Below are 25,808 nucleotides of genomic sequence, written 5' to 3' on the forward strand. Positions count from 1 at the left end.
TTTGGCCGCCGCCGCCGCCGCCAAGCATTGCTTGCCCACTGGACCAGTGTCATCATCATTATTCCATCAATACTTTCTTGGTTCAGCAGCGATCCGTCGTCGTCGTCGTGAGAGATATGCAAAGAAAGCTCTTGGTTCGAGATAAAACAGTTACACACGGTGCAGTGTTGGATTTGGCTTTTATTCAGTTATACCTTTATATAAGTTCATAGTTATTACTTCGAGGTGAGATACATTAAATTAAATATTACATGTGTTGAGGGGTTGGTGGTTGGTGGTGAGGTGCTTTTAAAATAATAACACCTAACTCTCCCACCGAACTTTGCTGAGGCTGCTGCTGCTGCTACGCGTATGATTTTGTTTTAATTAATTTGTTCTACAAAAAAAGAGAGTGATAATTATGCCTTTTTCTTCTTCTTCTTTTTTTTCGAAAAACCTAACTTAAATGCAGTAGGAGGTAGGTGTGAAAAGCCTAGTTTTCGGTACTAGCATCTTTTGCGATCGACCGCGTGGTCCATCTAGGGTAAGGACGGTTTACGAAACCGTTGAGGGGCAGCAGCAGATATTTGCTAGAAAATTACTCTCTCTTTCTATCTATCTATCGCTCTGTGGTACGACGGGGGAGGGGTTTTAATACTACTACAGCTACTGATTTTGGAATGAAATTACGTATATTATAACAACTCGGCTCCGACTCAGCGATTAGCTAGCGCTGCAGCTCAACTGTTGAGGCTGTTTAACTTTTGCAGCGCAATCTGTCGGTTGATTTCGGCGGTCTCTTTGTTGATTTTGGCCGTCTCGAGGTCGCACTTCAGAATCTCCATCCGGACCTCGTGTTCGCTTTGCTGGTGCTGCTGCTGCTGTTCCGAGGCCAACTTGGCAGCGGCGGCATTCGCACTTCCGTTGCTGCTGCTGCTACTGTTTGTCGTGGCCGACGCACTGACCGTGGCCGGAATCGGTGAGCTGGCCGTCTGGAGTTCCCGCCCATGAAGAGGTGGCTCCCGCGTGTGATGATGAACCTGCTGTTGCTGCTGCGGGGACTGCCGATGCTGGTGACCCTCACTGTGGTGGTGACTATTCGTGCTCAAGTTCTGAACCTCGTGAAACGCGTTCTTCCACTGCCCAAGTTCGTTCAACCGGTGAAAACGACTCTTCAAGATATTCAACGCCTCAAGCGTGCTGCTCAGATCCGTCTGGGACATGTTCACAGGTACATCGGACACATTCGGGTCGCTTCCAGCCCCAAACGACCGCGAGTAACTCTCCAGGTCGCCCAGGCCCACCCCTTTCGCACCCGCTCCAACCACATTGTTGTTATTATTGCTCAACTCGCTGATCCGGCTGGCGAAGCTGCTCGCAAGCAGTTCGTTGAATTTGCTGGCGGCGGCACTGTCGGCGACGGAATACGGTGACGAACTGGGCAGCGCGCCCAACCGCGGGAACTTGGCCGGACGACCGCCACATTTGTCGTAGCCACCGTCGTCCCCCTCGTCTTCGTCGACGATTGACGAGTCCTCCTTGATTTGTACCTCGCACAGATTGGTCGAGTTTTTGTCCCTGGGGGGAAGAAAGAAAAAAAGTTAGATAACTTGCATTAGAACTACAATCCAAACTCGATTATCCGAAGCCTCGATTACCCGGAGTTTTTGCACAACACAACTCGACATTTTTAAAGTTGATGTCAGTAAACAGTCCAGTTTCGTCAAGGTAGTATAGATTTGTGCACCCTGAACACACTCCAATCGTCAGAATTGATTTTTTGTGTTTTTTTTTTTTTGCGAAACAATAAAGTTGTAACTTTTGGATAAAAATGAAAATAAAACGTGCTTAAAAGCCAGGCACCTGCATTGTTTTATTCTGAGAAAGAGAAATTCAATGAAGGCGCATGGTTTTCTATAATGATTCCATAGCATTTATTCCCGAAATGAACAACTTTATTCTTAAGCAATAAATTTACTAAAATTCATTATATCTAACATCTATTATACCTTGACGGAACTGGACTGTCTACTGACATCAACTTTAAAAATGTCGAGTTGTGTAATAAAAACAATTCTCGAGTAAGAAAAAAAATAAAATTTAAAAAAAATTAGTCATTTAAAATTCCTAGAATCGTCAAAATTTGCATTTCCAACTTAAATTTTATTGAAATTTCAATAAAGCTCACAATGCCTCACCTTTTGACCTTCACAGATCCCCAAAATTTGATTCCAATCCTGAGATATTCAATAAAAACCAAGAAAAAAATGCCATGCATTGTTGACGCTTTTTATATGTAAGTAGTTTCAATCTTGTCGTGCTATCTTGACACACCCTGAAAATTGCTGTAAGTGCGACAGCTATCCAAAGGGATTTCAGGTCAGAACGCGTTTGACACACGTACAAGCTCGGCTACCGTAAACATTTGTAATTATAACTCAAGACTCCGGCAACTAAATTCAACCGAACTTTGGGTCAATGCAAGGAATGGTCAAACAAACAAAATGTGTTTATTATTGTTTACATTGCGTGCTCTTTTTTTTTTTTTTTTTGTTTATTTGAGGTTTAAACCGCGTTTTTCTCGGAACGAATCCACGAATCCAACATCCGGTTTTCGATATCTCGTGACGGAGGGGCAATACGACCCCTTTGATTTTCGAACATTCGAAAAAATACGTGTTTTTGCAATAATTTTCTGACTGAAATGGAGATGATTTGGAAATTTGGTGTCGACGGAATTTTCAACATTTTGAAAAAAGCCGATTTGGCTCAAATTTGGCATGAGAGTTCCAAAATAATAATATTTTTTTTAATATCTATTTTTCGCAAAAAGCACATTTTTCAAAAAATCATATCTCCGGAACGGCTGAACCAATTTTAAAGCATCACGTTTCGAAAGAATGGTTATTAATTGGGCTATTAAGGAAAAATATGTTGAGGTTCGAAATAACTAGCTGAATATTTGAAAAGGTCCATCGCTGAAATTTTCATGTTATTGCAGGTTTAGTTAAAAATGTTGATTTTTTCTTGTTTTCGTCATTTTCCTGTTCCTGCGCGCGGCGTGTCGAAAACCCATTTTTTATGTTCAAAAAATCATATTTCCGAATCGAGTTAGTGGATATTCGCAATTTTTGGATATGTTTTGTAAAATATTACAAGCAATAAGGGAAAAATATGTTCAGATATGAGCTCTTTGGACTCGAGACCTTCAAATTAGCAAATGAAATTTTCATAGGACCTTTTCATATATTCAGCTAGTTTTTACGAACCTCAACATATTTTTTCTTAAAAGCTCAATTAATAGCCTTTCTTTTGAAATGTAGCGCTTTAAAATTGGTTCAGCCGTTTAGGAGAAATTATTTCTTTAAAAAATGTGCTTTTTGCTAAAATCGACGAAAAATGCAATTTTTTGACCACCCTATTTCGAAGAGGAGCATCCTAATCGCTCATGCCAAATTTGAGCCAAATCGGAGCACTTTTGATTTGGAGACTTCCTGTTTGACGTTTAATCCCTGTTATAACGTTTTGAACTTGTAACCTAGAAATTAATTGTAGCTTTTCTTAGTGTCAAATTTTCCACAGAATCCGATAATGCAGTCCGATTTATGATTCGAAATCATTTTCAATGCAATGAGAGCATTTAACTAATTCTATTTATCAATGTTTTCATAATTATAGTTAGCTAACTTTTGGAACTTTTCAAAACTAGACTACTTCTTGAGGTAACGTCATGATTCGAAATCCGGACACTTAGTAGCATATCATTTTTGTTTTAGCTGGCAACAAATCATGTAATAAGTTGGAAATGTAGAAATATCATCAGGTTGTAGTATAAACAGTCAGATTCAGGAAAATGCATGCAAAATATGTCTTTTCTAACAATTTTTCATCAAAATTTTAAAATTAAAATGACTTGTTGTGCTTCGAATCCCGGACACTGATAAAAGCTGATTCGAAATCCGGACACTTTTGCTTCGAATTCCGGACACTCGATTTTACTTATGAATCGCATAAATTTGGACTGAAATGTTAGTGAAAGGCATTCTTTAGGTCTCAAATAAGCTGTTAATATCAAAACAATCGATAGTTTATATAAAAATTTGCTAGAATTTAAGAAAATCGAAACCATAAATTTCTGCTTTGTCTTCCCGGTGCATCGAATGCCTATGAAATATTTCAAGTGAAATGTTTCGCATTTTTGGTAAACTTATAATTTTATTGTATTTAATTGTTTTGGCATTAACTGCAGCGTTTAAACAAACTTTAAATAAAAGTTGATGTTGGAATTCATCAAATAACACAGTTTTGACATTCATAATGCGAACTTATATCCTAATAATTGATAAAACAAGATGAAGTGTCCGGGTTTCGAAGCGTCCGGGAATTCGAATCATGACGTTACTTTGAACACTTCTCTACCAGGCTCAGCACGATTCCATACTTGATTCCATATCATTCTGATTGTATTCAATTCTTATTTTTTGCAAACAATTCTTCAGCCTACAAATGTCACCCCGGTTTACAGTACTCAAATAGCTTGCTCAAACAAAAATATCAAAGTGAGCCGTCACATGAAGTGATTTGGACTAATCATGCAAATAATGGCCATTATTGCAGGTTCCCTGGGGGATCTTCTGGGAGGCTCCAATGTGGCTTGAATTGAAAACTCTTCAAATGATGTTTTCGAAAGCATCTCCAAAATTTCCATGAAAATTCCAGAAGTTTGAGCGACTGATTACGATTTAAATCAAGAAGTGCTCATGCTCAGAAACCTGTTCATGCTTTAGGTGGCATTGGACTAATAATTAATTGTACTTTTTGGAAAAAAAATATGGATAAAGTGAACATCTACACAGAAAAAGTTGATTTTTTAAAGATTTTAAGTAATTTTAACTGAAAAATGTATAAAAATGTTAAATTCAACAGAAACTGATGAAATTTCACCATTCACTGATGTAAAGTTAAACTTTTTTTACACTATTCCCAGATGTTATATAAGTTTTAAAAAAATCTCAGTTTAAATGACACGCTCTGAATAAAACAGCTTTTTGACATTGTCCTGGAATCCCCAGAACATCTCCGGTGGACAAGGACCATTACTATGGAAAGTTACACAGAATAAAAAAGTTGAACTTTGGAAGGTTGAAAATTTGGTCTTATAGGGGAAATTCTCGTATGTTTGGCAGGTTAAGCACTCGCTCCTAACTCCATCCAATTTGCTGATTTTCACTATTTAAACAACTAATTTTGCAAAACTTTTGATAGAAACTTGCTTGCTCACTTCTTATTGAGCTATTCATCATTCGATTTCAGATGAAAACGCTTTTAATTAGCTTTAATTGGATGTCAAAGCCCTGTCCTGCCCACATTAGATGCTGTTCCAATATTACCTTTCTTTTGGGTAATTTTCTTAAAATAATGCGTAAAAATTTGAAATTCAACAGACATTGAAGAGAATTTAAATTTAAATTTACAAGTTCCTGATGTATTTTTTTATGTGCATGAGCATTTGAGTTTTGACAAATATTTGCTTGGTCCGTTCATTTTGTTCAATCCCTTTAATTGTTGGTAATTTTATTTTCATTTTATAAATGGAATTGATTTTTTTTTTCAGAATTATGTTTTTAGTAAAAATGGAATTTTTAACAACATTGTCAAATTTAACAGTTTTATAGAAGAAAATACTAAAATCTATATTTTTTAACAAGCATTGACGGATATTATTTGGTCATAAAATGAAAAAAGGGTATTCCTGCATAACGATTTCAAAAACATGAGAAAATTGACGAAACTCACCACATCGACGAGCTTTCGTCGTCGTTCTCGTCGCTGCACTCCTTGATGGAGACGCCCTGCGGCAGGTTCTCCTCGAGCGAGAGCTTCATCTTCGAGTAGTCCACGTCGTCCATCAGTTCGTTCTTGCACACCTTTTTGGCCTCCTGCATAAACTCCCAGATCTCGAACGTGAACTGGCTGGGCTTCTTGCGGTCCGCAACCTCCTGGCCGTACCGCTGGATCCGCTGCTGGTAGTCGAGCATCTCGGCACGTGTGCAGGCTGGTTTCGAAGAAATGTTTCGCGTTCGATGAATGAAACCGAGAGAGAGAGAGAGAGAACAGACGAGAAAATGAGGCATGAGGCGGGAAAATTGGCGGTAATCAGTGTGTTAAATGCCGTATTATTTAAGGGGGCGCGCATCGCGTTTTTTTCTCCCTCTTGCTCTCTTGATGCGATTTGCTCTCTCAATCCGAATGAATATGGACATTAGGGGCGCCTATTTTCGGCCAGTCTGTGCGGGTCTGTGATCTATGGTCTCTCTACAGCACTGTGTTGTGGGTTACGATCAACCGTTTAGGGGCAAATAATGAGGTCTTTCGCTTTGCCTATTGAAATCAATATATTGGTGGAGTGAGCAAAAAAAAAATGAATGAATGAAAATGAGTGCGAGAGAGTGCGTAAAACTATTGGGAACAAGCAATAACTATCGCACGCATTTTGCGAGGCCGAAGGTGAGTTCGATTGATGGGTTTTAATAAGGGTGTTGGTATGGAGGAGCTCAATCAGGTTAAATGTGACCTTGAATGAAGAGAAAATCGTAAATTGGAACGAATCTATTGTGGAGTGATTCAAATTTCAAGTGGAAAAACTAAGGAAAAGTTTTTCTCAAATACATATAATGAAGTTCTCATATCGGAGAAACTGCTAGTATCGGAAAACTAATACGCCTTGAAACTGAAAATATAGCATTTCTCTATGCATTTTGACATTTGTCTCATGCAAACTTCAGAAGCTCGAAGGGTGAGATTTCGTTGTTTAAATTGAGCTTTAATATTTTGATTTATCACTAAGCAATGCTCCCTCTAGATTAGATTTAGCAATGCTCCCTCTACACATTCTTCATAAATCTTTAGAGAAAACTGTTTAAAAAAATGTTAAAAAATTTCAAACTGTCAAGTATATCGCCGATACCGACAAGGCATCCTCGTCATTATCGAGACACGATAATTTTATCAGCGACAACCGACGATTACATATTTAAAGTAACTTTTTTTAAAGTTTACTTATTCAACTAAACTTTTCTCAGGATTTGAAAACATTAATTAAAACATATTGTTTGATAATGTTGAATGTATAAAATTACAAATTCTTAAAAAAAACTTCACAAAATAAGTTTTTTTAACTTTCATATTTTTATAATTCTTTTACTGCCACTCTAATCGTGTCCGTCCCATATGTAAAAACAGCAAGCCGAGAAAAACGCGTGTCAAAGTTGTTCCGCCCACAAGGCTACGTGTTAGAATTTCACAAAAAGTGGATTTTCTTCGGTTTTCTAGAACAAAGTATTACATTTTATTGGTTTTCTGATAGTTTACATGATTTTGAACCAAACTGCATCATTACCTCAAAATTGACGAAATTACATATGGGACGGACTTGATTTGAGCGGCAGTTTATATGAGTATTAATAAGGCTACCAGTTCTTATAACCTACAAAAAAAATATGAGGTATTTACAACATACAAAACTTCACATTGATATCAGATTATGGCTTGCATGCTTTTAAAACATTCTGAACATAAACTAAGATTTGCCGAAAAAAATCTTAATTTATTTTACTTCAACATTTTTGTAAACTAAGTTTACGAAATGTTAAGTTGTCTTTCACGAATAATGTCACTCTGATTTGTATTCAAGTGAACATTTATCAATTCAGATTTTCACAACCTTTTGATCAGCAAAATCTCTTCTCAACTCACACTCAATTTGGTTTTAAGGAATTTGAATTTGAAAATAATCGTTAGAAATTGACTATTAAAGGAAAAAATCGCATTGCAGTTTGGATAAAATGGAATAATTATCATAATTTTATTCCCTACAAATCCGTAATATACGAGAAACAACCATATAAAAATCCGGCAGCCAAAAAATCCGTGAACAAGGTCGAATTTCCGTACGGTCAGAATAAAATCCGTACAGTTGGTTGCAACACTTTATTTGGAATGGATTTGCACTGCATTACAAGGTTTATTGGTAAAGTCTCATTTTTATTATAATTTGCACTACGGGTATAACACAACAAAAAACTCTGTATAGATTTTCAATAAATTACAATTTTGTCTGAAATTTTAACAAAAAAACGGGTTTATTATTATTAATTTTCACTAAAAAATTGTTACATAGTAAAAGTCTACACCTAATTTTGCGTCTTTTTATATAAGTACTGCAAATCATTAAAAAAAATATTACCGCATTTTATGAAAATATGAGTGTTTAACATAAAAAAATGGAAATCGGTAAAAACCTTTGCGTAATTGTGTAACTGTTAATTGATAACCATATTGCAAATTATGAAAATTTTAGTAATTTATATAAAACTAGTTTTGAAGAAAATTTTAGAACGTTTGCAATGAAAATTATAATACAATGAAAATTTCAAGAAACTGAATTGAAAAAACTATATTTTTAAGAATATGAAAATTAATGGAAAATATTAGTATTTTTTTAATTGTCATATTGACAGGCAATAAAAATTTTAATTTGGAAGTTTAGAAGTTTCTCTTTTTGAATAAATTCTGTCTTGTCATAAATTTTATTTTTGAAAGCGGTTCTTCCCAAAAATATTGAAATGAGTTGAGCCATGTTTCATTAATTGCTTGTTGTAAAAATGTATTAAATATTAAAATCTCTTAATTTTTTTTAAATGATAAGTTCTACATTAATTTCGTGATTTTTTTTTCATAAACCAAATGAACTTTTTGCCATTCTTAGAAAGATTACAGCATATTTGTTTTGTGAATGGCCAACATTTGAAAAAGCAAAATTATTAACTTTAAGACACCATACACGGCGTGGCTGGAGCAAAATATTATAAACCGAGTTACCCTATCGTAGATTCATACGTATAAAGTTGTGTTTTACCGGCCTGGATCAGAATCTATAAATATGAAAATATTCTATCGGTGAAAATTGCGTTTTTCAAAAATTTTAAGCTTTTGATTTTTGGTACGGATTTTTAATTGATCTCGCCTGGAGCGGCCGTGGCTGACTGGTTACGGTGTTCGCTTTGTAAGCGAATGGTCCTGGGTTCGATTCCCATCTGCTCCCAACGAGAAAGTATAGTAATTACAAATCTTGAAACTCTGAACATGAACGAAAAATCAAACTCGCTCGAGTCGGGGTTCGATCCCCCGTCCTTTGGATTGGTAAGCAAAAATGCTAACCACTAGGCCATCACGGCTTGGTGAGTTATAAATGGAATTAGGAATACTATTGCTATCAACTATATACGCGCTGGGTCCTTGTCCATTTGACAAGGGTTCGGAAGTTCTAAATAACGTTTGAACCCGATTGGTGCAAACGTTCTTCAGGGCGGGGCTTGTCGATAAAGCTGAAGTACCTCGCGCTCGGCTAGCCAGCGTAGAAATGGGTCACCGAAGCTCGGCAGAGCTAACACCTTCCAAATGCCTATGCGAGTTATTTGCATGTATAGAATGTAGATCTGAAAATACATGGAAACAACTCAATTTGTAAGAAGTGACCGCGTGGTCCCGTTTGGTTGGTTGCACACACGCACACACACACACGGATTTTTAATTGATCTCGCCTTATAGGAAGAGAAATCTCTTACCTTTAAAACACTTTTTACGGTTTGTAAATCCGTTTTGATTATCGAAAGATATTCCACTTTTATGCGAACTTCGTTTGACCTTGAACCTCAGGGACCTTGTTTGTCACTCAAAAATCAGCCAAAATACAGTTGTCTTAAAAGTAGTATATCTTTTGACAATCAAAACGGATTTACAAACCCTGAAAAGCTTTTCAAAGGTGAGAGATTTCTCTACAAATTGGTAATAAATCTATACACCCATAAGACCAGATCAATTAAAAATCTGTACCAAAAATCAAAAACCTTAAAATTTTGAAAAACGCAAATTTTACCGATAGAATATTTTCATATTTATAAATTCTGAATCAGGCCGGTAAAACACAACTTTCTACGTATAAATCTCCGATAGAGTATCTCGGTTTATAATATTTTGCTCCAGCCACGCCGTGGCCCATGTGAGTCTTGAGCTTAATTTCAGAAATTTGATTTTTATAATTAGATTTAACTCAGAAAACTAACTTTCTGAATAAATTACTCAGCAAAAGTCTAAGATTCCATACATTTTTGACTAAAATTACTAACATTTTAAGCCCTTCACAAAATATAATTAACTATTCAACTTAGGCTTCATCCATAAAGTACGTCACGCTAAAATCAGCCAAAATTTAACCCACTCCCCCCTCCAAAACACTCACCCTTCATCCGCCTCCACTGCTCCTTCAGCCGGTTACAGTTCCGGTCGGTTCCGAAGGCGATCGCAAACTGCTGGTGAATGATCTTCCACGCCCGGTTCTTCAGCGACGTCAACGCACTGTCCAGCCGCTTGTTCTCGATGATGTGCATGTCCTTCCGGCACAGCTCCAACAGGAAGTGCTTCTCCTCGTAGGCCCAGTTCTGCGTCCGCTCGCGCTTCTTGAACCGCTGGGCCGAGCCCAACGTACTTTGCAGCATCCTGAGATGTTGGACCTGCTGACTTTCCGCCGAGTCCGCCAGTTTTTTGGTTATTTTGTATGCCTTTGCTTGGTGTGAATTTTTGGTCTCCGGTCACTTCCTCTACCTGCTACTTCTTGGTGTCTCTGATTTGAGCGCCTATTTGATTTGGACTTATTTAGCTGCCTCTTTGGTCGACGATTTGGTCCACATGGATGCTGATGGTGGTGATCCTGCGTAAAATCGTGATAAATCGAAAAAAGAGAAGAAAGTCAAAAATAAAAAAATGAGCTACTTTTCGGACACCCATTATTCAACGGGTTTGCGAGGGGAATCATGTCAGGTTAAATACAGAAATTTCACCAAATCGCCTGCTAACGATATGTGCTGCTGGCTGCAATTGCTGAGCAAGCAAGCAGGCAGGCAAAAAAATCCCGCGCAAAACATAAAAGCTCTCGGAAAAGCTATCAATTAATGCACCCGAGTTCAATGATAGGTAATTAATCAAGCCAAACTATGCTGCTCCACCGCGCGGAAAGACGAAACGAGGAAGTAAAAACATTTTGTCCAACCGTTAGGAAAATGATGCCGTTTTGAGTAACACAAAAAAAGGCCGAAAATGTCGATACACTGTAAAGATAATCGGTGGCGTTAATTGTGCTCATTTGGCGGTCGGATCGATGTATGGGATGGGAAAATGTAAATCGGCATTTTCTTTGCCACACATACGCATGCAGTTAAGGTGCAATTTTCAATTAGATTTTTTTTTTTCTCTGGTCGGAAAATGAGTAGCTGGAAAACGATAGAAAATTTCCTTTTTTTGAGTCAGGACTGTAGAATAATAACCGAAATATGCTGTGTTAAAATGAGAATACACGCAGTTTGATCAATAAGACCATTATTCGTATCGTTATATTTTTTTCTTAATAAGTCATATTTCCAATGAAACATCTTGATGCGAATGCTTTCTGTACCTATTATTTAACTGTAATAATTTAATTTATTTGTGTATGCAGCGCTAAAAGCAAAAAATATTGTTTTATTACAATATTTAAGTTTTTTTAAAGGTCCTACAAACATATAAAAGACAATAGCTCAAATGACCTTAAAAAACTCTAGAATTGTTCTAATAGATTTGAAAAAAGTCCTTGGACGCTGGAATTCATTGCTTCAGGGATGAAATTATCGCAAATAAATCTTTTTCGCTTGCGAACTTTCTTCACCCGCGAAAAAGAGAGGAGGCGAAACACGCAAAAAAAAATCGCTCCCAAACTTCTGAAAGGAAACCAATCTGTTGATGATTTTTTGTTAATTTCCATGTAAGTACCACTTGAATTTTTTAAATCTCTTTGTTTACACACATTGCCCATCCACAAAAAGTGACAGGTCATTTTTCGACGTGTGACTTTACACTTGCAAGTGTAATAGAGAAAAAGATGTTCCGCCGAATAATCAAGATGATGATTTTTTAGCTTCCTTTTACCGATCTTTCGAACGCGAGAGAGGAGAGCCAGGTTCCTTTAAGGTTTTTTCTCTTGATGAACGTTCAAAGATTTTCTTCTGATGATGATTCTTCCATCGCTAACCGCTTTCCCAAAAAAAAAAGACCTGATTTCTACTTAAGTACGAATATCTTGAGATAGGGTGACCAGATCTTTCCGTTTTTTGTCGCGTTGGAAAGCTTGTTTTTCGAGGCGTTTAAAATTTAAACTATGAAGATCTGGCAACCATTTCGACCAAATCCAAGAAAAAATTAGAAAAATTCTGTATTAGTTATCAGCATTTGAAATACATTTTGACAACAATTTCTCGCAAAACCAGCAGACTCCGCATTAATAGTGCACTGATAAGTCTCAAATTTAGCATGGAAGATTCTTGGCCAAAACAATTTAAAACGTATTTTTTGGTTGGGCAATTAGGGTGATCGGAAATAGGGTAGTTATTCGCAAAAACTTTTCTTTTTTCTCAAAAATTATATCTTTGAGACGGCTGAACCAATTTTATCACACTGCGTTGCAAAATAAAGATGAATGCAATCATAGACCAACAATTTTTTTGAAGCTGATTGACAAAAAATTAAATTTATTTTTTTCCAACTATTGTGGATAACCATTAACCCTCTACTGCCCAAATTTTTATTTTTCCCGTGTTCAGGAGGTCATTTGAGGAACTTTTGTTTTATGTTTTTCTGGTTTTGTTTTATATTTCAATTTTACTTATCATGTTTATTTTTTTGAAGTATTTGTTTTATTGTTTCACCTAATATGATCACATTTTGCCTTTCTAATTTTTTCATGTACTGTAAGTCACTTATGCATTTTTTTTGTTTTTTACATTTTTTGCCATGAAATGGCACCATTGTCATTTAAATTGTAAAAAATGCGTAGAGTCATAGTCTGGGAAACAACAAAAACTACTGCATACTTCTTTTTTCATAAATATAGAAAATGTTAGAAAAAAAAACACAGCCAAAGTTGACCTCTAAAAAAATACATTTTTAAAAACATTGGCAAAGTCACATAAAACAAGTCAAACTTTCAACCCCTAAAATTTAAGAGTTCTTCTTTCCAATGCTTTTTAAGATCATACATTTGCTGAAAAAATGATTTTTGACGAGTTTTTAGATCGAAGCCCCTACAGAGGTGGGGTTGGGTTGTAGAGGGTTAATAGGATTATGAGACATTATTTTTGAAAACGAAGTACGAGCGCAGCCGTTCCTGCAGCTGGCCAGCGTACGGTTCCAGCGGACAACCCAGCGTTCCCTCCTGGATGGGGGCGGTTGTTTGCAAGCGTGGTCGCTGCCGGTAGCGGCGATGCGACCCAGCAAGGCGTCACCGGGGAAGATCTCTTCACCCTGCCGGAGTTCTATGCTCTCGCGGGGGAGATGATGACGCGATTTCGGAGCTGCCGTAACAAGGCGGAGCAATTTCTGGCCCTCGGGGAGCTGATTATTAAGCACATCTATAAAGGATAAAAAACTGTGATCTAGTTTTAAGCTTTCTATTTTTCTATCCCCTTTCCCTTGCAATTGCAGTAAGTTTTTTTTCCTTAACTTTTTCTTACTTTCGGTAACCCCTTAGCCACAAGCAACAATTGTTACAAAATAGATTATGATGTAACACACAGCTGAAAGGAACTCCAAAACTCTGTTATGTATTCCAAAAGAACTTATTGTATATTGATAATTCACCAAGAAAACCGAATTGAATTGAATTGAATTTTTGAAAACAAATATTCAATTTCTGTACATTAATCGAACTGAAAGCAATATGCTTCTCTATAGAAATAAGTTCTCAAATTTTGATGGAGACGCATGCTGTTTTTAATTTGTTCCATGTACTAAAATCGCCTTTTTCTGGAAATATTTCTTTAAAGACATCTTTTTTTTTTATTAAATCCATAAGTGTATTCAGCTATGTTTTGCCTATCATAATATAGAAAGAGTTTTTATTTTGAATTGCTTTATTCTGATTTCTACGTGTTTTTAAGTTGAAGGTCGTCAAAAAACGCAAATTTTTGGACCAATCTATTTCAGATAGGACCATCCTAATCGCCAAACATAAAATATCGGTCAAATTATTTTGGCCAGGGAACTAGAACCAAATCGAAGCACGTGATTTTTTTTTCAAATTGAATATCCTGTGGCTTTTTCGTAATCCATTACATTGTTTATATTGAATTTAACTCTAATTTAATTTAATTTTGAAGAACCAATATTGGTTTGTTCGTGATTTTTCTAGATTTTCATTGCAAAATCTTAATTAGTAAATCTTTAGGAAAAAGTTCTCTGAAAACCTCGTATTATGGATATTATATGTTATTAGGCCGATGCAAATATTATTCAAAGTTTTTGTTCCTCGGATCTGAAAAAGTTGTTGGAAAATGCATTATGCAAACTTTTTGCGATGCTGTGCAAAAAATCACAAAATCACAACAAAAATTTGAAGTCAAATTTGAAGACAAAACTTTGAAAAATGCTTGCAACAGCCATATTTTCGGGAATTTTTATTTAGTTTTCTTAAATTTAATGATAAAAAAAACCATTTGTGTCCAGATGCAAAAGAATAGTAAAAAAACTTGTTTTATATTGCGATAAAGGCAAACAAAAAGCAAAAAACAAATCCATAAAGAAATTATAAGTAACTTCAGGTAACGATAACTCGACGCTACAAACTTCAGCCAGCTTCACCAAGAGCGAAAGAAGTTCAAATTATCAGAAAAACACTTCAATTGAAAAGCAAACACATGAAATCATCCAGCTCCGATATGATTAGCATATTTCAAGTTAGAATAAATCCAAACCAAGCGCCCAGCAAAAACATCTTCAGCCCCGAATGGCACTTCAAGATGTACCTCGAAAAACCTTCTCCCTTTTCTTCCCAGATCTCCGATAGCTGCGAAAGGAAGATACTATCTATCTCGCGCTCACACTATACTCGCAGCAAATCCGTTAGCCAAATCATTGGCCAGATTTATTGAGCAAACATTGGACCCCAGAATTTCAGCATTCCATCACCCATCATCAGTTTGAGTTCAAGTTAGCAACTAAACATCTCTTCCACACCTCTCTAACTCAACAATTCGAAGCTTAGAGGCTTAAACTTAAACGCCGAAGCTTCGATTGCGATTGCGCGAGTATTTCACACCCAAAATACTGAGAAAAATAAGCAGTGTCCAGAGGGTGGTAAAAAACAGCCAAAAATCTTGCTCGATGTACATCGTCAAGGAGGGTAGATCAAGGTGTGGTGGTGGAGGTGGCGTACAATAGCTGTAATGACGCGCACCAAGTCTCTTCTCGCGCGAGAGGTGTGTATTGATCACCTTCCATTTGGCTACGGCTCGATTATTATTACTTCATTTACTCTCTATGTTTAACAACTAATAAATGTTGGTGGACTCCCCGAAAAAAGAGACGTGAACGTGTGTACATGAACGAGACTCGCTAAATCATCCCACTAAAATGTGTCGAACTTGGGGGTTTCAGTGGGTTTTTTTCTCTTCGTTGGTTGGTTGGTGGTACTTTTTGTCCGTTTGATTTGGAGTGTGCCTAGCCGCAGCAGCATCCACCAAGACCTGTTTTTGGAGGATGGATGATCAGCGTTTGCGTTTGGTACTCTAACTTTGACTGAACAAGTACTGACTGGTTTGGTCATGCTTCGTCACAAAAATTTTGGTGTACGTACATACGTGGAAAGCATTGTGTGCCACCGCGAACTAGTGGATTAGAGTTTAACGTGGATTCGTGGGGTTATCTAATGTTGTTTGAAACACTAACAATTAGGACAGAGTTTTCCACTTTCGAAAGGAAGTGAATTTCTGACTGTCCTATCAATTATCACATTCCAGGTAATCAAAATAAAGTAGATCACATAATCCTCAAATGTGAGCTAATTATGTCAATATAATATATATAGAATGTGTTATTAGTTAGAATCAGGTTCAGTGTTACAAAAAAAGTTATTTATTTTGTTGAAATATGAATTTGTTAAACAAATCAAAGTTATTTTTTTGTCATGGGTAAAAAACATATTTCAAAGTCATGTCTTTTACCGTTCTGGTTTTTTTCTTAAGCGGGTGGTCATTTTCACCCTGTTTTTTCTTCTTAAATATCTTCTAACTTTTGGTAGACCAATTTGGAAGATTGCGGTTGCAGAAGATCCAGATTTGTCTATATTTTTAACTGTCAAAAAGCCAGAAATATAGTCCGATATTACCGGAGATATTCCATATTCCATTGAAGTAAAACTTAAAGGCATCACCCAATTACATCATCGTGCCAAAATACATGATATGGTCAAATCCTACGAGGCACCGGATTCGGTTTCTAATGACCACTAAAATTGGACCCTTCTGACAGTTAAAAATATACACAGTTCTGGATCTTTAGGAACCGGAAGCGGTCAAGAGAAGATTTTTAAGAAAAATTATAGGATGAAAATGAGGCAGAATCCCGAAAATCCCGAAAAAGAAATTCAAGAGGTCGAATTTTGTCTTTTGCTCAGTAGGCCGAATGTCCCGATAGGTAGAATGATCATGAAATTGTGTGTTTTGATCATATTTTTGTGATTTTCAGAGAATGTTGAATTGGTATGTAAAGCTAATCTACGATATTTTCATGCAAAAAAAAAATATTTTAAAGGTGCTTAACTGCCCATGATCGCATAAATGTCCCATATGCATTTTCGTCACTTTTGAGTTATTGATGCAGTTTGGTTCAAAATCGTGTGCTCTTTCAAAAGAGCATATAACATCCAGTACTTTGTTCTAGAAATCAGGAGGAAATCCAGTTTTTTCGTGAAAACTTAACACGTAGCCTTATGTGTGGGACAAACTTGTTTAGCATTTTTCGCAGCTTGCTGTTTTTGCATATGGGACATTTATGCGAACATGGGCAGTTAAATGGATTCAAATGTTTACGGTAAACTTGAAAATTAATTTTAAAAGGCTTAAACTTTTTTCTTGTAAAATTTGGCCTGAAATAATTAAAAAGCGATAGAAAATTCAAAATGAAACTTAAGAAGCAGGGCTTATTTTTGGTTTCTTGTGTTAATTCTAAGAAAACATTACCCATATTTTCTTCTGTTCAAACAAGATAACATATTTCATTGAAGTGTCATGCGCAAACAATTTTTCAGATATTGTTTCTATCTGACAGAGAGGAGGAGGAGAAAGTATAGAATGTGCCGAATCAAACCAAATATTCTTTTTTAAGATTTTGGAAATAATCACATCAGATATTACTCCTTTGCCTAGAAAGTGAAGGAATGATTTCAAAGAAATTATAACAAATAAATAATAAATATATTTTAATTCAAACGTTAATCCCAAAAATCGTAAGTGAAAAATAAGGGTAACCTTTTTTTAAAATATAGATTCCATATCCCAATAAAAATCAATAAATATTTCCTTAGATTTGCTCAAGAATTTTCCGCTCTTCAAGATTACCAAATTTCCCTTTTTTGCGAAAGATTTTTTTTAAACTAATCATGTTAGTCGGGGTGACTCTGAACCTATGCGATGGACTACAAAATGTTATGCAAATGTAAAAAAAAACTTTTAATTTAAAAAAAATAACTTTTAATCAACAAAAAAAATTTACCAACTTTAAATTTTTATTTTTTTTCCGTTTTAGTAGAAAAAATGTGCCAACTTTTGAGCTGTACAGTTACATGGACGTTTTTTTTTTTTGGTAATGACAATGATTTTTTGAAAAAAGGGGTTTTTTGGAAACTATTTAAAATTTTCACAAAACAAAATCAAAAAATATGGAATTCTTAATCGAAAAGTCAATTTGTGAAGCTTTGGTAAAGTGCATCGTTTTTTTTGTTATAGCCATTTTTAAGTTAATTAATTCAACAAAATTGTCTTTCTTTATATTTTTAGAAAAAAAAATGACCGTCTTTGAAACAAATATATTGGAAAGCTGAGAAAACTCTACAATTTTCTTTTTTAGACATCGTTGATCCGACCTTTAATTGCTGAGATAAGGGCTTGCAAATAATGAAAATGAAAAGTTTTACCCAATGTTAAAAGGTGAAACATGGGTGAAATTTGTTCAACTCATTTAAAAAAATAGATTTTTAAATGAACACTTACATTTAGAAAAGTGCCAAAATCAAAGTTATTTTTAAAAATAAGTAATTTTTTTAGAGTGTAACTTTTTTTTCTGAAAGGTTCTAACCACATCCTGAAACTTTGCCGAAAACACCAAATCGATCAGAATATCCTTTCTCGAGGTGCAGATATAGTCCAGACTCGATTATCCGAAGGCCTTGGATTTTTTTTCCTTTGTCTTATTTATGATTGTCAAGCCTTAAACTACTCTCAAGTGATTTAGAATTTTTGATCCAAGATGGCGGCCAAAATGGCAATGATAAAATATAAAAAAAAGGATTTCGGTAATTTAATAGTCCATCAACAATTCAAATTAGACCGGAATGGGGTCATGAAACTCGAATTCGTAATTAAAATCCAGAAAATGAAAAAAAAATTTTTTGCTTGTTACTATTATCCGAATTCTCATACAAACCTTCGGAACATCGAACTTCGGATAATCGAAATTTTGGATAATCGAGGCTTCGGATAATGGAGTTTGGACTGTATAATGTCTATGTCATGTTTCAATGTTGTTTTGAATCTGTTGTCTAAAATTTAAAAAATTCTTAAATGTTAGATATTTTAAAAATGAGTTTAAAAAATCATGTCTAAAAAACATTAATGTTGTCTTTTGATGATTGAGGGAAAATAAGAAATTCAAAACAATTCTGTTATTCGGCCAGGTTGTTCAAGGTGAAACCTAGACTTTCTTAAGATCTTAGAATCAAATGCATTCATTCAGTATGTCCTGCTCACGCTTACAACATTTGTTAGAGCGAGCCGGTTTAACTTAATTTTCAAATTTGGTTGTTTGTTATCAAGTTGAAATAACTACAATTATCAAAGTAACTTACGCATATGTAAAATTAGTTTAATAACCTTTAATGTTAAGAAAGGAAATAAATATTAGTGTGTCAAAGATTTGCAATCTTATAAACAACAAATAATTTGCTGACGCAAATTAGCTTTCTCCGACCCGCGTGACCCCATCTGTCCCTATACGAGCACTAGTGTTTTCGGGTGTGCTTCCCCCTCCCTTCCCTTCCGTTCCCTCAACCTTAAATCCTTCGACAATGACAATGCTAGTTGCCCGTTTTTGTACTTGTGGTCGTCCGAGTACTTTTTGTTATTATTTTTATCGGATTTATTAAACACATATGAAAATGGTCACGTCGTCCAACTTAAGCCGGTTCTCCAGTGGACCTCAAGCTTAAGATGGAGAAGAAGAAGAAGAAGCGGGGTAAGAAGAGGTGTTGCCTCCTTCTTAAAAGAGTACAGAGCGATTAGAGGCCTCTCGAGGAGGGACGGACCAGCCGTTTGGACTATTTGGACAGGTAGTTGAAGAAGTTGGCCACTGGCCACGGGCTGACAAGCAGAATTACGACGGGTAGACGGGATGGACAAAAAATCTCACCCAAAAGCCCGAGACTATTTGAATTAATGACGGTGGTTAATAACATGTTCAATAGCCTGGGTAACAGATCATCAATACGCACTTTGGGGGGAAACGGGTCATTTAGTGTAATGACATCATTTTTTGCTGCTGCTGCGACGGTGAATTCCTCAGGTACTCCACGACGGCCTGTCACCACGTGTTGCTGTTGACCACGCCAGAATCCGTTGGATAATTTGCGCGCGCGCTCACTCTTGCTCCAACGTGTGTCTTGGGTTGTCCACTTGAGGCGGGAACCAGCTTTTGCGGGCAAAGTGGCCACTTGAAATTCCGTTCCGGGATGGTGCTATGGGCTCTTCAGCGCCCAACACACTCCTCTTCTCTCACACTCGCAGTACTCTTCACACAGTACACACTACTACTAGCGATTAGAACAAGGGCTTAAGCTTCGTCGGGGCTAAGCCTACTGTGACTCTTCAGCTTCGGAACCTGCGCGGTGCCCACAAACAGCGTCGAACTCTTCGGCAATTATTTATCTTAGCAATCACCGCAGCCGTATCGTAGTCACTGCCACAGCACTTCACCAAAAATCACCGTAATCCAAAAATTCACATTGAGGTGTAATCCTCGCGATATCGCGTAATCCCACCACTAACACACGCACCGGATCAAGAGCTAAGTAGAATCCCTAATTCCCGAGGTTTCGAGACCTTGACCGGACCCGGAGAGTATCTCGACCGACCCGGACGAGCAATGAATTCCAACTATTTTGGGTACTTGCGCGCACGCCCGAGCCTGAGCCTGTGTACCCAGAAAAAAAAAACTGCCAAAATATTGCCCCGTCCCTCTCCGTCCCATGGCAGGCTTCAACATGTTCCGTCTCACTCTCTCTCTGAAGGTGGCTCATCTGCGTATGTGAGTGCGCTATTGTGTTGAGGATGAGGCTGCTCGGGGCTTACAGATTCGGGTGTTCAGCAGCAGCAGCGGCTAGTTCGGGTTGAGCTGCTGGCCTGGTGTAATAAATAATATTACTAATGACCAAAAATTGATTTTTCTCTTTTTTCATATTTTTTGGAAGCTGCAGCAGCGCTCTCGCTCGCGCACGCTCGGTGCTGAGGAGGATTAGGCTTAGAGGATGGAACTGAGGTGGTGTAGAGCAGGTTGAGTTGTAAGTTTGGATTGTGATCGATTTGTGTGTACGGTAACCATTTGATTTTCATTATTAATTACCAATTTTATTTTAAATAAAAAACTGAAGTCAAAAAATATGATCGAGTATAATTCCTATTCGGCGGCAAAATTTTTGCCCATTTTTTTCTATGGCTCAAAATTTGCGGTTTTTCGTCCCCTAAACATAACGAAAACATCAAGAAATTTTAAAAATATGGATTGAAAAAAAATATTACAAAATCGTAAATTTTTTTTCCGCGAGCCAATTTTTCTGAAAATTAAATACCTATAACTTTGCCCACATTAGAGCGTCCAATTTCCCGTGGTTACAAATTTCCCGGAAAACGGGAAATTTTTCCCAATTGTTTGGACAGTGTGTTTGGACAGTGAAAACTGAATCCATACTCCAAAATCATAAAATTTCTTCTAAACTTGCCTCTGTGACCAGTTTGAGAGAGTGTGATTAAGATTAACATTGATACATAACGTTGAAATGAAAAATCATTAATGCAGAAATTATGTTTCTTATGTAAAAACTTTTCATGAGAATAGAAAAGTAATTCAGGAAAAGTATACTTTTCATACATAAATGTGAGTTTAAATGTCAGGAAAAATCTAGAGTTTTTTTAAAGGTCCTTTAAACATATGAAATCACGGTGTATTTTTTAGAACAAACTAATGATAAAAAATTCGGTATGTCTGATATTTGGCACCGTGAAAGAAGGGCTCTTTCCCGACATTTTGCGGGGTCCGGCGAAATATTTCGTCGGGGGGTCTAGAGCAGCTTTTTTTTTGAAGATTATTTTTCAATTTTATGGGATATTTGTTTAAAAAAATCACAGAAAATCGGTGCATTCATGTTGGTATCACTCAAATTTCTTATGAATATGCCTTGGAGACTCTAACCAACTATATTTGACCAATATTTGACCTCAACTAAAAAAAATTGAACTAAATTTACCAGATTTCTAGCTTTCTTTGAAATTATATCAAAATCTGACCTGGAAACCCCGAAACGACCGAAAGTAAATCTTTTCTTTGTAAAATTTGTCATGAAAATACAGCAACACATTGCCCGGATACAAATTTGAGCATTTAACAATGCAAAACATGGATTATTTAATTAATAAGCTGTTTATTACCCAATAGGTTCCGAAAATTATTTTTCAATCCTCTGCCACATTACACCATTACATTTTAAAACATTTTAGAATCAATCACATTGTGGAGAACAGTTTTCTGAACAAGTTCCATAAAAAAGTATCAGTTTTGGTTCAATATAAGCAGAGATATGCCCAATTTCCTAAAATAAATAGTGACTTTCTCCAAAATTTCTTAATTTAATTACCTTTCACATGATGAACACTGCCTACTAGCATATTTTTCATAAAGATAATATTTCTTTTGAACCATAAAATTATAACAAGTGTTGAAGAAATTCATTAAAATTATTCTATAGCATTCATAACAAAACTCAGTATGCAGTGCTCATCATGTGGAAGGTAATTAAATTAAGAATTTTGGAGAAAGGCACTATTTATTTCAGGAAATTGGGCATATCTCTGCTTATATTGCACCAAAACTGATACTTTTTTATGGAACTTGTTCAGAAAACTGTTATCCACAATGTGATTGATTCTAAAATGTTTTAAAATGTAATGGTGTAATGTGGCAGAGGATTGAAAAAAAAAAATCAGAACCTATTGGGTAATAAACAGTTTATTAATTAAATAATCCATGTTTTGCATTGTTTAATGCTCAAATTTGTATCCGGGCAATGTTTTGCTGTATTTTCATGACAAATTTTACAAAGAAAAGATTTACTTTCGGTCGTTTCGGGGTTTCCAGGTCGGATTTTGATGTAATTTCAAAGAAGCTAGAAATCTGGTAAATTTGGTTCAATTTTTTTTAGTGGAGGTCAAATATTGGTCAAATATAGTTGGTTAGAGTCTCCAAGGCATATTCATAAGAAATTTGAGTGATACCAACATGAATGCACCGATTTTCTGTTGCTCTAGACCCCCCGACGAAATATTTCGCCGGACCCCGCAAAATGTCGGGAAAGAGCCCTTCTTTCACGGTGCCAAATATCAGACATACCGATTTTTTTTCTTTGAGGTCTCGAAAAAATACACCGTGGAAACACAACAGCCTAAAAAAAACTGTAGAAATGTATTACACATTTATTATTTTGTTAAACAACTTTAGAGGAATAATTCTGACCAATTCAAAGATGTATGCTCCCACTTCACTTACTACTTTTTTCATTGAAATGTTGACATTCTGGCTTGTAACTTCATTTTTATTTTTTTGCCTCCCCTCAATCATGACCAGAGGCGAAGGACATTACAATTATTTTTTTCAAAATATTTGCATTGGCCTAGTTGTTGAAAAATAATTTTGCAACGATTTTGCAATAATTTTACTTTATTTATAGATAAAATTACGCCGTTACATAAATTAATCAGATTTCATGTTAAAAAACAAAAAAAAGTACATTCAACTAAAAACCTTTTTTTCTTCCAAAAACAATAAAATCAAAAACATCGACAACTCGCAAAAATTTAAAAGATTTTTTAATCAACCCAAACATGCTAAAAATGATTCTAAACGCATGGGAATGCAGTTTAAATTGATTTCAGCTGATCAGCTTCAATTTCCATTCATTTTTTTTAGTTTTTTGAAAAAAAAATTTGCCCCCTGATTTTTCGGGCCAATTTTGACTGATTTTCACTATTTAAACAACTAATTCTGCAAAACTTTTCATAGTAAATTGCTTGCTCACTTATTATTCATCTATTTATTACTCGATTTCAGTTAAAAACGCTTTTAATGAGCGGTAATTGAAAGTCAATGTGCTGATATGACATCATTAGAGGCCCGTTGGAATTAGATGCTGTTCCCCTTAGTCCAATATATTGAAAAAAAAAAATTGATTCCAACCATCTCTAGTGTATTTATCCGTCAGAGTAAATCGCTTCGCGCGTAACTCGTCCGTAAGGTTAGCCAAGATAGACGCAGGTGAGGGAAGAAAGAGGGTAGTTGCTTCGGGTAAATTGTGGAGGAGCGACGACGAAGGGGGGCCAAAGAAAAGCAAAGATCGATCGCATTTGTTTACTGTAGTTTTTATTTTCGGCCATGTGTGTGTGTGCACGCGCGTTCGTGTGCTCTTCGTCTTAAACCCGTCCTGTAAGTATTGTACTAATCTTCTCGCACGTATCTCCAAATCTTTGGTCTTTCGGCTTAGAGCAATGGGTCCTCTCTTTCCTGCGCGCATGCACCAACCTTCGGTTTAAACCCGAAGTCCTGCTCCGTTTCAACTTCTTTTTTTCGGCGGGCTATAGTTCGACCTCCGACAAGTTTGTATTGTTGCATTTGTCCGGGTTAATTATGAGGTGAGGTTTTTCGGAACATCGGATTTGGAAGATGAAGATTTTTTTAAGGTTTGAAAGACTTTTTTAAACTGAACAAAAATTTAAACCAACCAGTTTGCATATTCAATAAGGCCAAATTTATGTCAAATTTAATTGAAATAGAAGTTTAATTAATTGAAATCAATTTAATATACATTTTCCTGCTTTTATAAACATATTTAAATTTCAACGTAAAGTTTTTTTTGTGATTTTTTTTTTCGGTCGGTTTTTGTGTCTTTTTTTTATTTTCTGAAAAAAAAACGCGTTTCAATGTTTGACCTTGAATAAACGAAAAATAGAGCACGAGCAGTGAACAATAAAAAAATTGTTTCGTTTACCGTTCTGAGAATTGTCACGAAGTTTAGTTGAAATTGGTTGCCGAGTTCCCGAGTTATAATTACAAAAGTTTACGGTAGTCGACTTGTGTCAAACGCGTTCTGACCTGAAATCCTTTTAGCCAGTTGTCGCACTTGCATCAATTTTCAGGGTGTGTCAAGTTAGCACGTCAAGATTGAAACTTCTTTCATATGAAAAGTGACAAAAATGCGCGGAGTTTTTAAGGTTTTTATTGAATATCTCAGGATTGAAATTGAATTTTGGGAATTTGTGAAGGTCAAAAGGTGAGGCATTATGAGCTGCACAAAATGACGTTCTTAACTCAATTTGGCCCAAAGTGCACCTGCGACAAATTAGCACGACAGCGACGACTTGACTCTAGGCGTTCGAAGGACTTGATGGTGAGCTATGGTGAGGCAATCCAAACCTCTTTTACTCCTATTCTTCTTCCACTCAGGGGTTCGAACTGTCGACCTTTGGATTGCGAGTTCCACTACCGGCAAGCGACTCTACCGACTTATTCCAATTTTATTCCAAATAATATTTGCTACAAAATATTTCAAAATAAGTTTTCTTACAAATACTTAAACACAAGAAAATTATGGTTTTTATCAGAGCTTTGGAGTCTAGTTTTTTTTAAACGCTTGAGTCGGAGGCACTAAATTTTCAGAAACCTTAGTCGGAATTGGAAAGTTTCAAAACCTAACAAAACTTTTTGTCATAGTGTTTTGTCTCCCTTACATTAAAAGTTATCTAAAAATCAGGTGACTAAAGACAATGTTTGATATTTTCAAAACTTGATATTTCGTTTGAAAAAAAACGAGCAACGTTTGATTTTAAATTTTATTCAAAATAATGGTGAAAGTTCGTCACTTTTTAACTTGACTTTGTTCAACCACCGTGAGTGTAGTGTATATTTTATTTTAAAAAGTCTTGTTAGACAAAATAATTGTTCAAAAAGTATCAGGTCATTGAACTCAACAAAAAAAGTGAACCTATTTGCACGATTTGTTCCTACTTTGAAGTTCCCACGCAGATTCCAACGGAAGACTTGAACTGCCAAGCGACGAACCGCAATAACTACTACTGCTGTTATTAGCCAAAGGGATGAATGCACCGTGTGACCACCCAGTTCACTTACCTTGAACCGATGTGTTCATCCCGTTGCACGCGTTTACCATCTGGATCATTATCCAAAATCCAGGGAAAAAAAAGAGAACCTCTAAATGAAATGTTAAGGTAAATGCGCTCTTTTTGCGCACACGCACCCAGTCTTGCGCAAAACTCACTTTGCGGGGCGCGCGCTTAAACGTTATCGATTTGCTCTCAATACTTCCGATAAATGGCCTCTACGGCTCAAAATGAGGAACTTCCTCGCGGGGCTTT

At 36.1% G+C, this 25,808-nt stretch overlaps 1 protein-coding gene across 1 annotated transcript; it reads right to left on the reverse strand.

The window, feature by feature from the left end:
• Positions 1-155: 155 nt before the first annotated feature.
• LOC120419505 (uncharacterized) lies at positions 156-20,268 on the reverse strand. The gene is made up of 4 exons (XM_039582202.2): positions 19,607-20,268; positions 10,280-10,747; positions 5,776-6,034; positions 156-1,557 (listed from the first exon to the last, which is right to left on the reverse strand). The coding sequence occupies exons 2-4, from the start codon at positions 10,533-10,535 to the stop codon at positions 720-722; spliced, it is 1,353 nt and encodes a 450-aa protein (XP_039438136.1). The 5' UTR covers positions 10,536-10,747; positions 19,607-20,268; the 3' UTR covers positions 156-719.
• Between the last annotated feature and the right edge of the window lie 5,540 nt (positions 20,269-25,808).

This window comes from Culex pipiens, chromosome 3 (assembly GCF_016801865.2).
Source record: "Culex pipiens pallens isolate TS chromosome 3, TS_CPP_V2, whole genome shotgun sequence".
In the NCBI taxonomy this organism is placed as follows: Eukaryota; Metazoa; Arthropoda; class Insecta; order Diptera; family Culicidae; genus Culex; species Culex pipiens.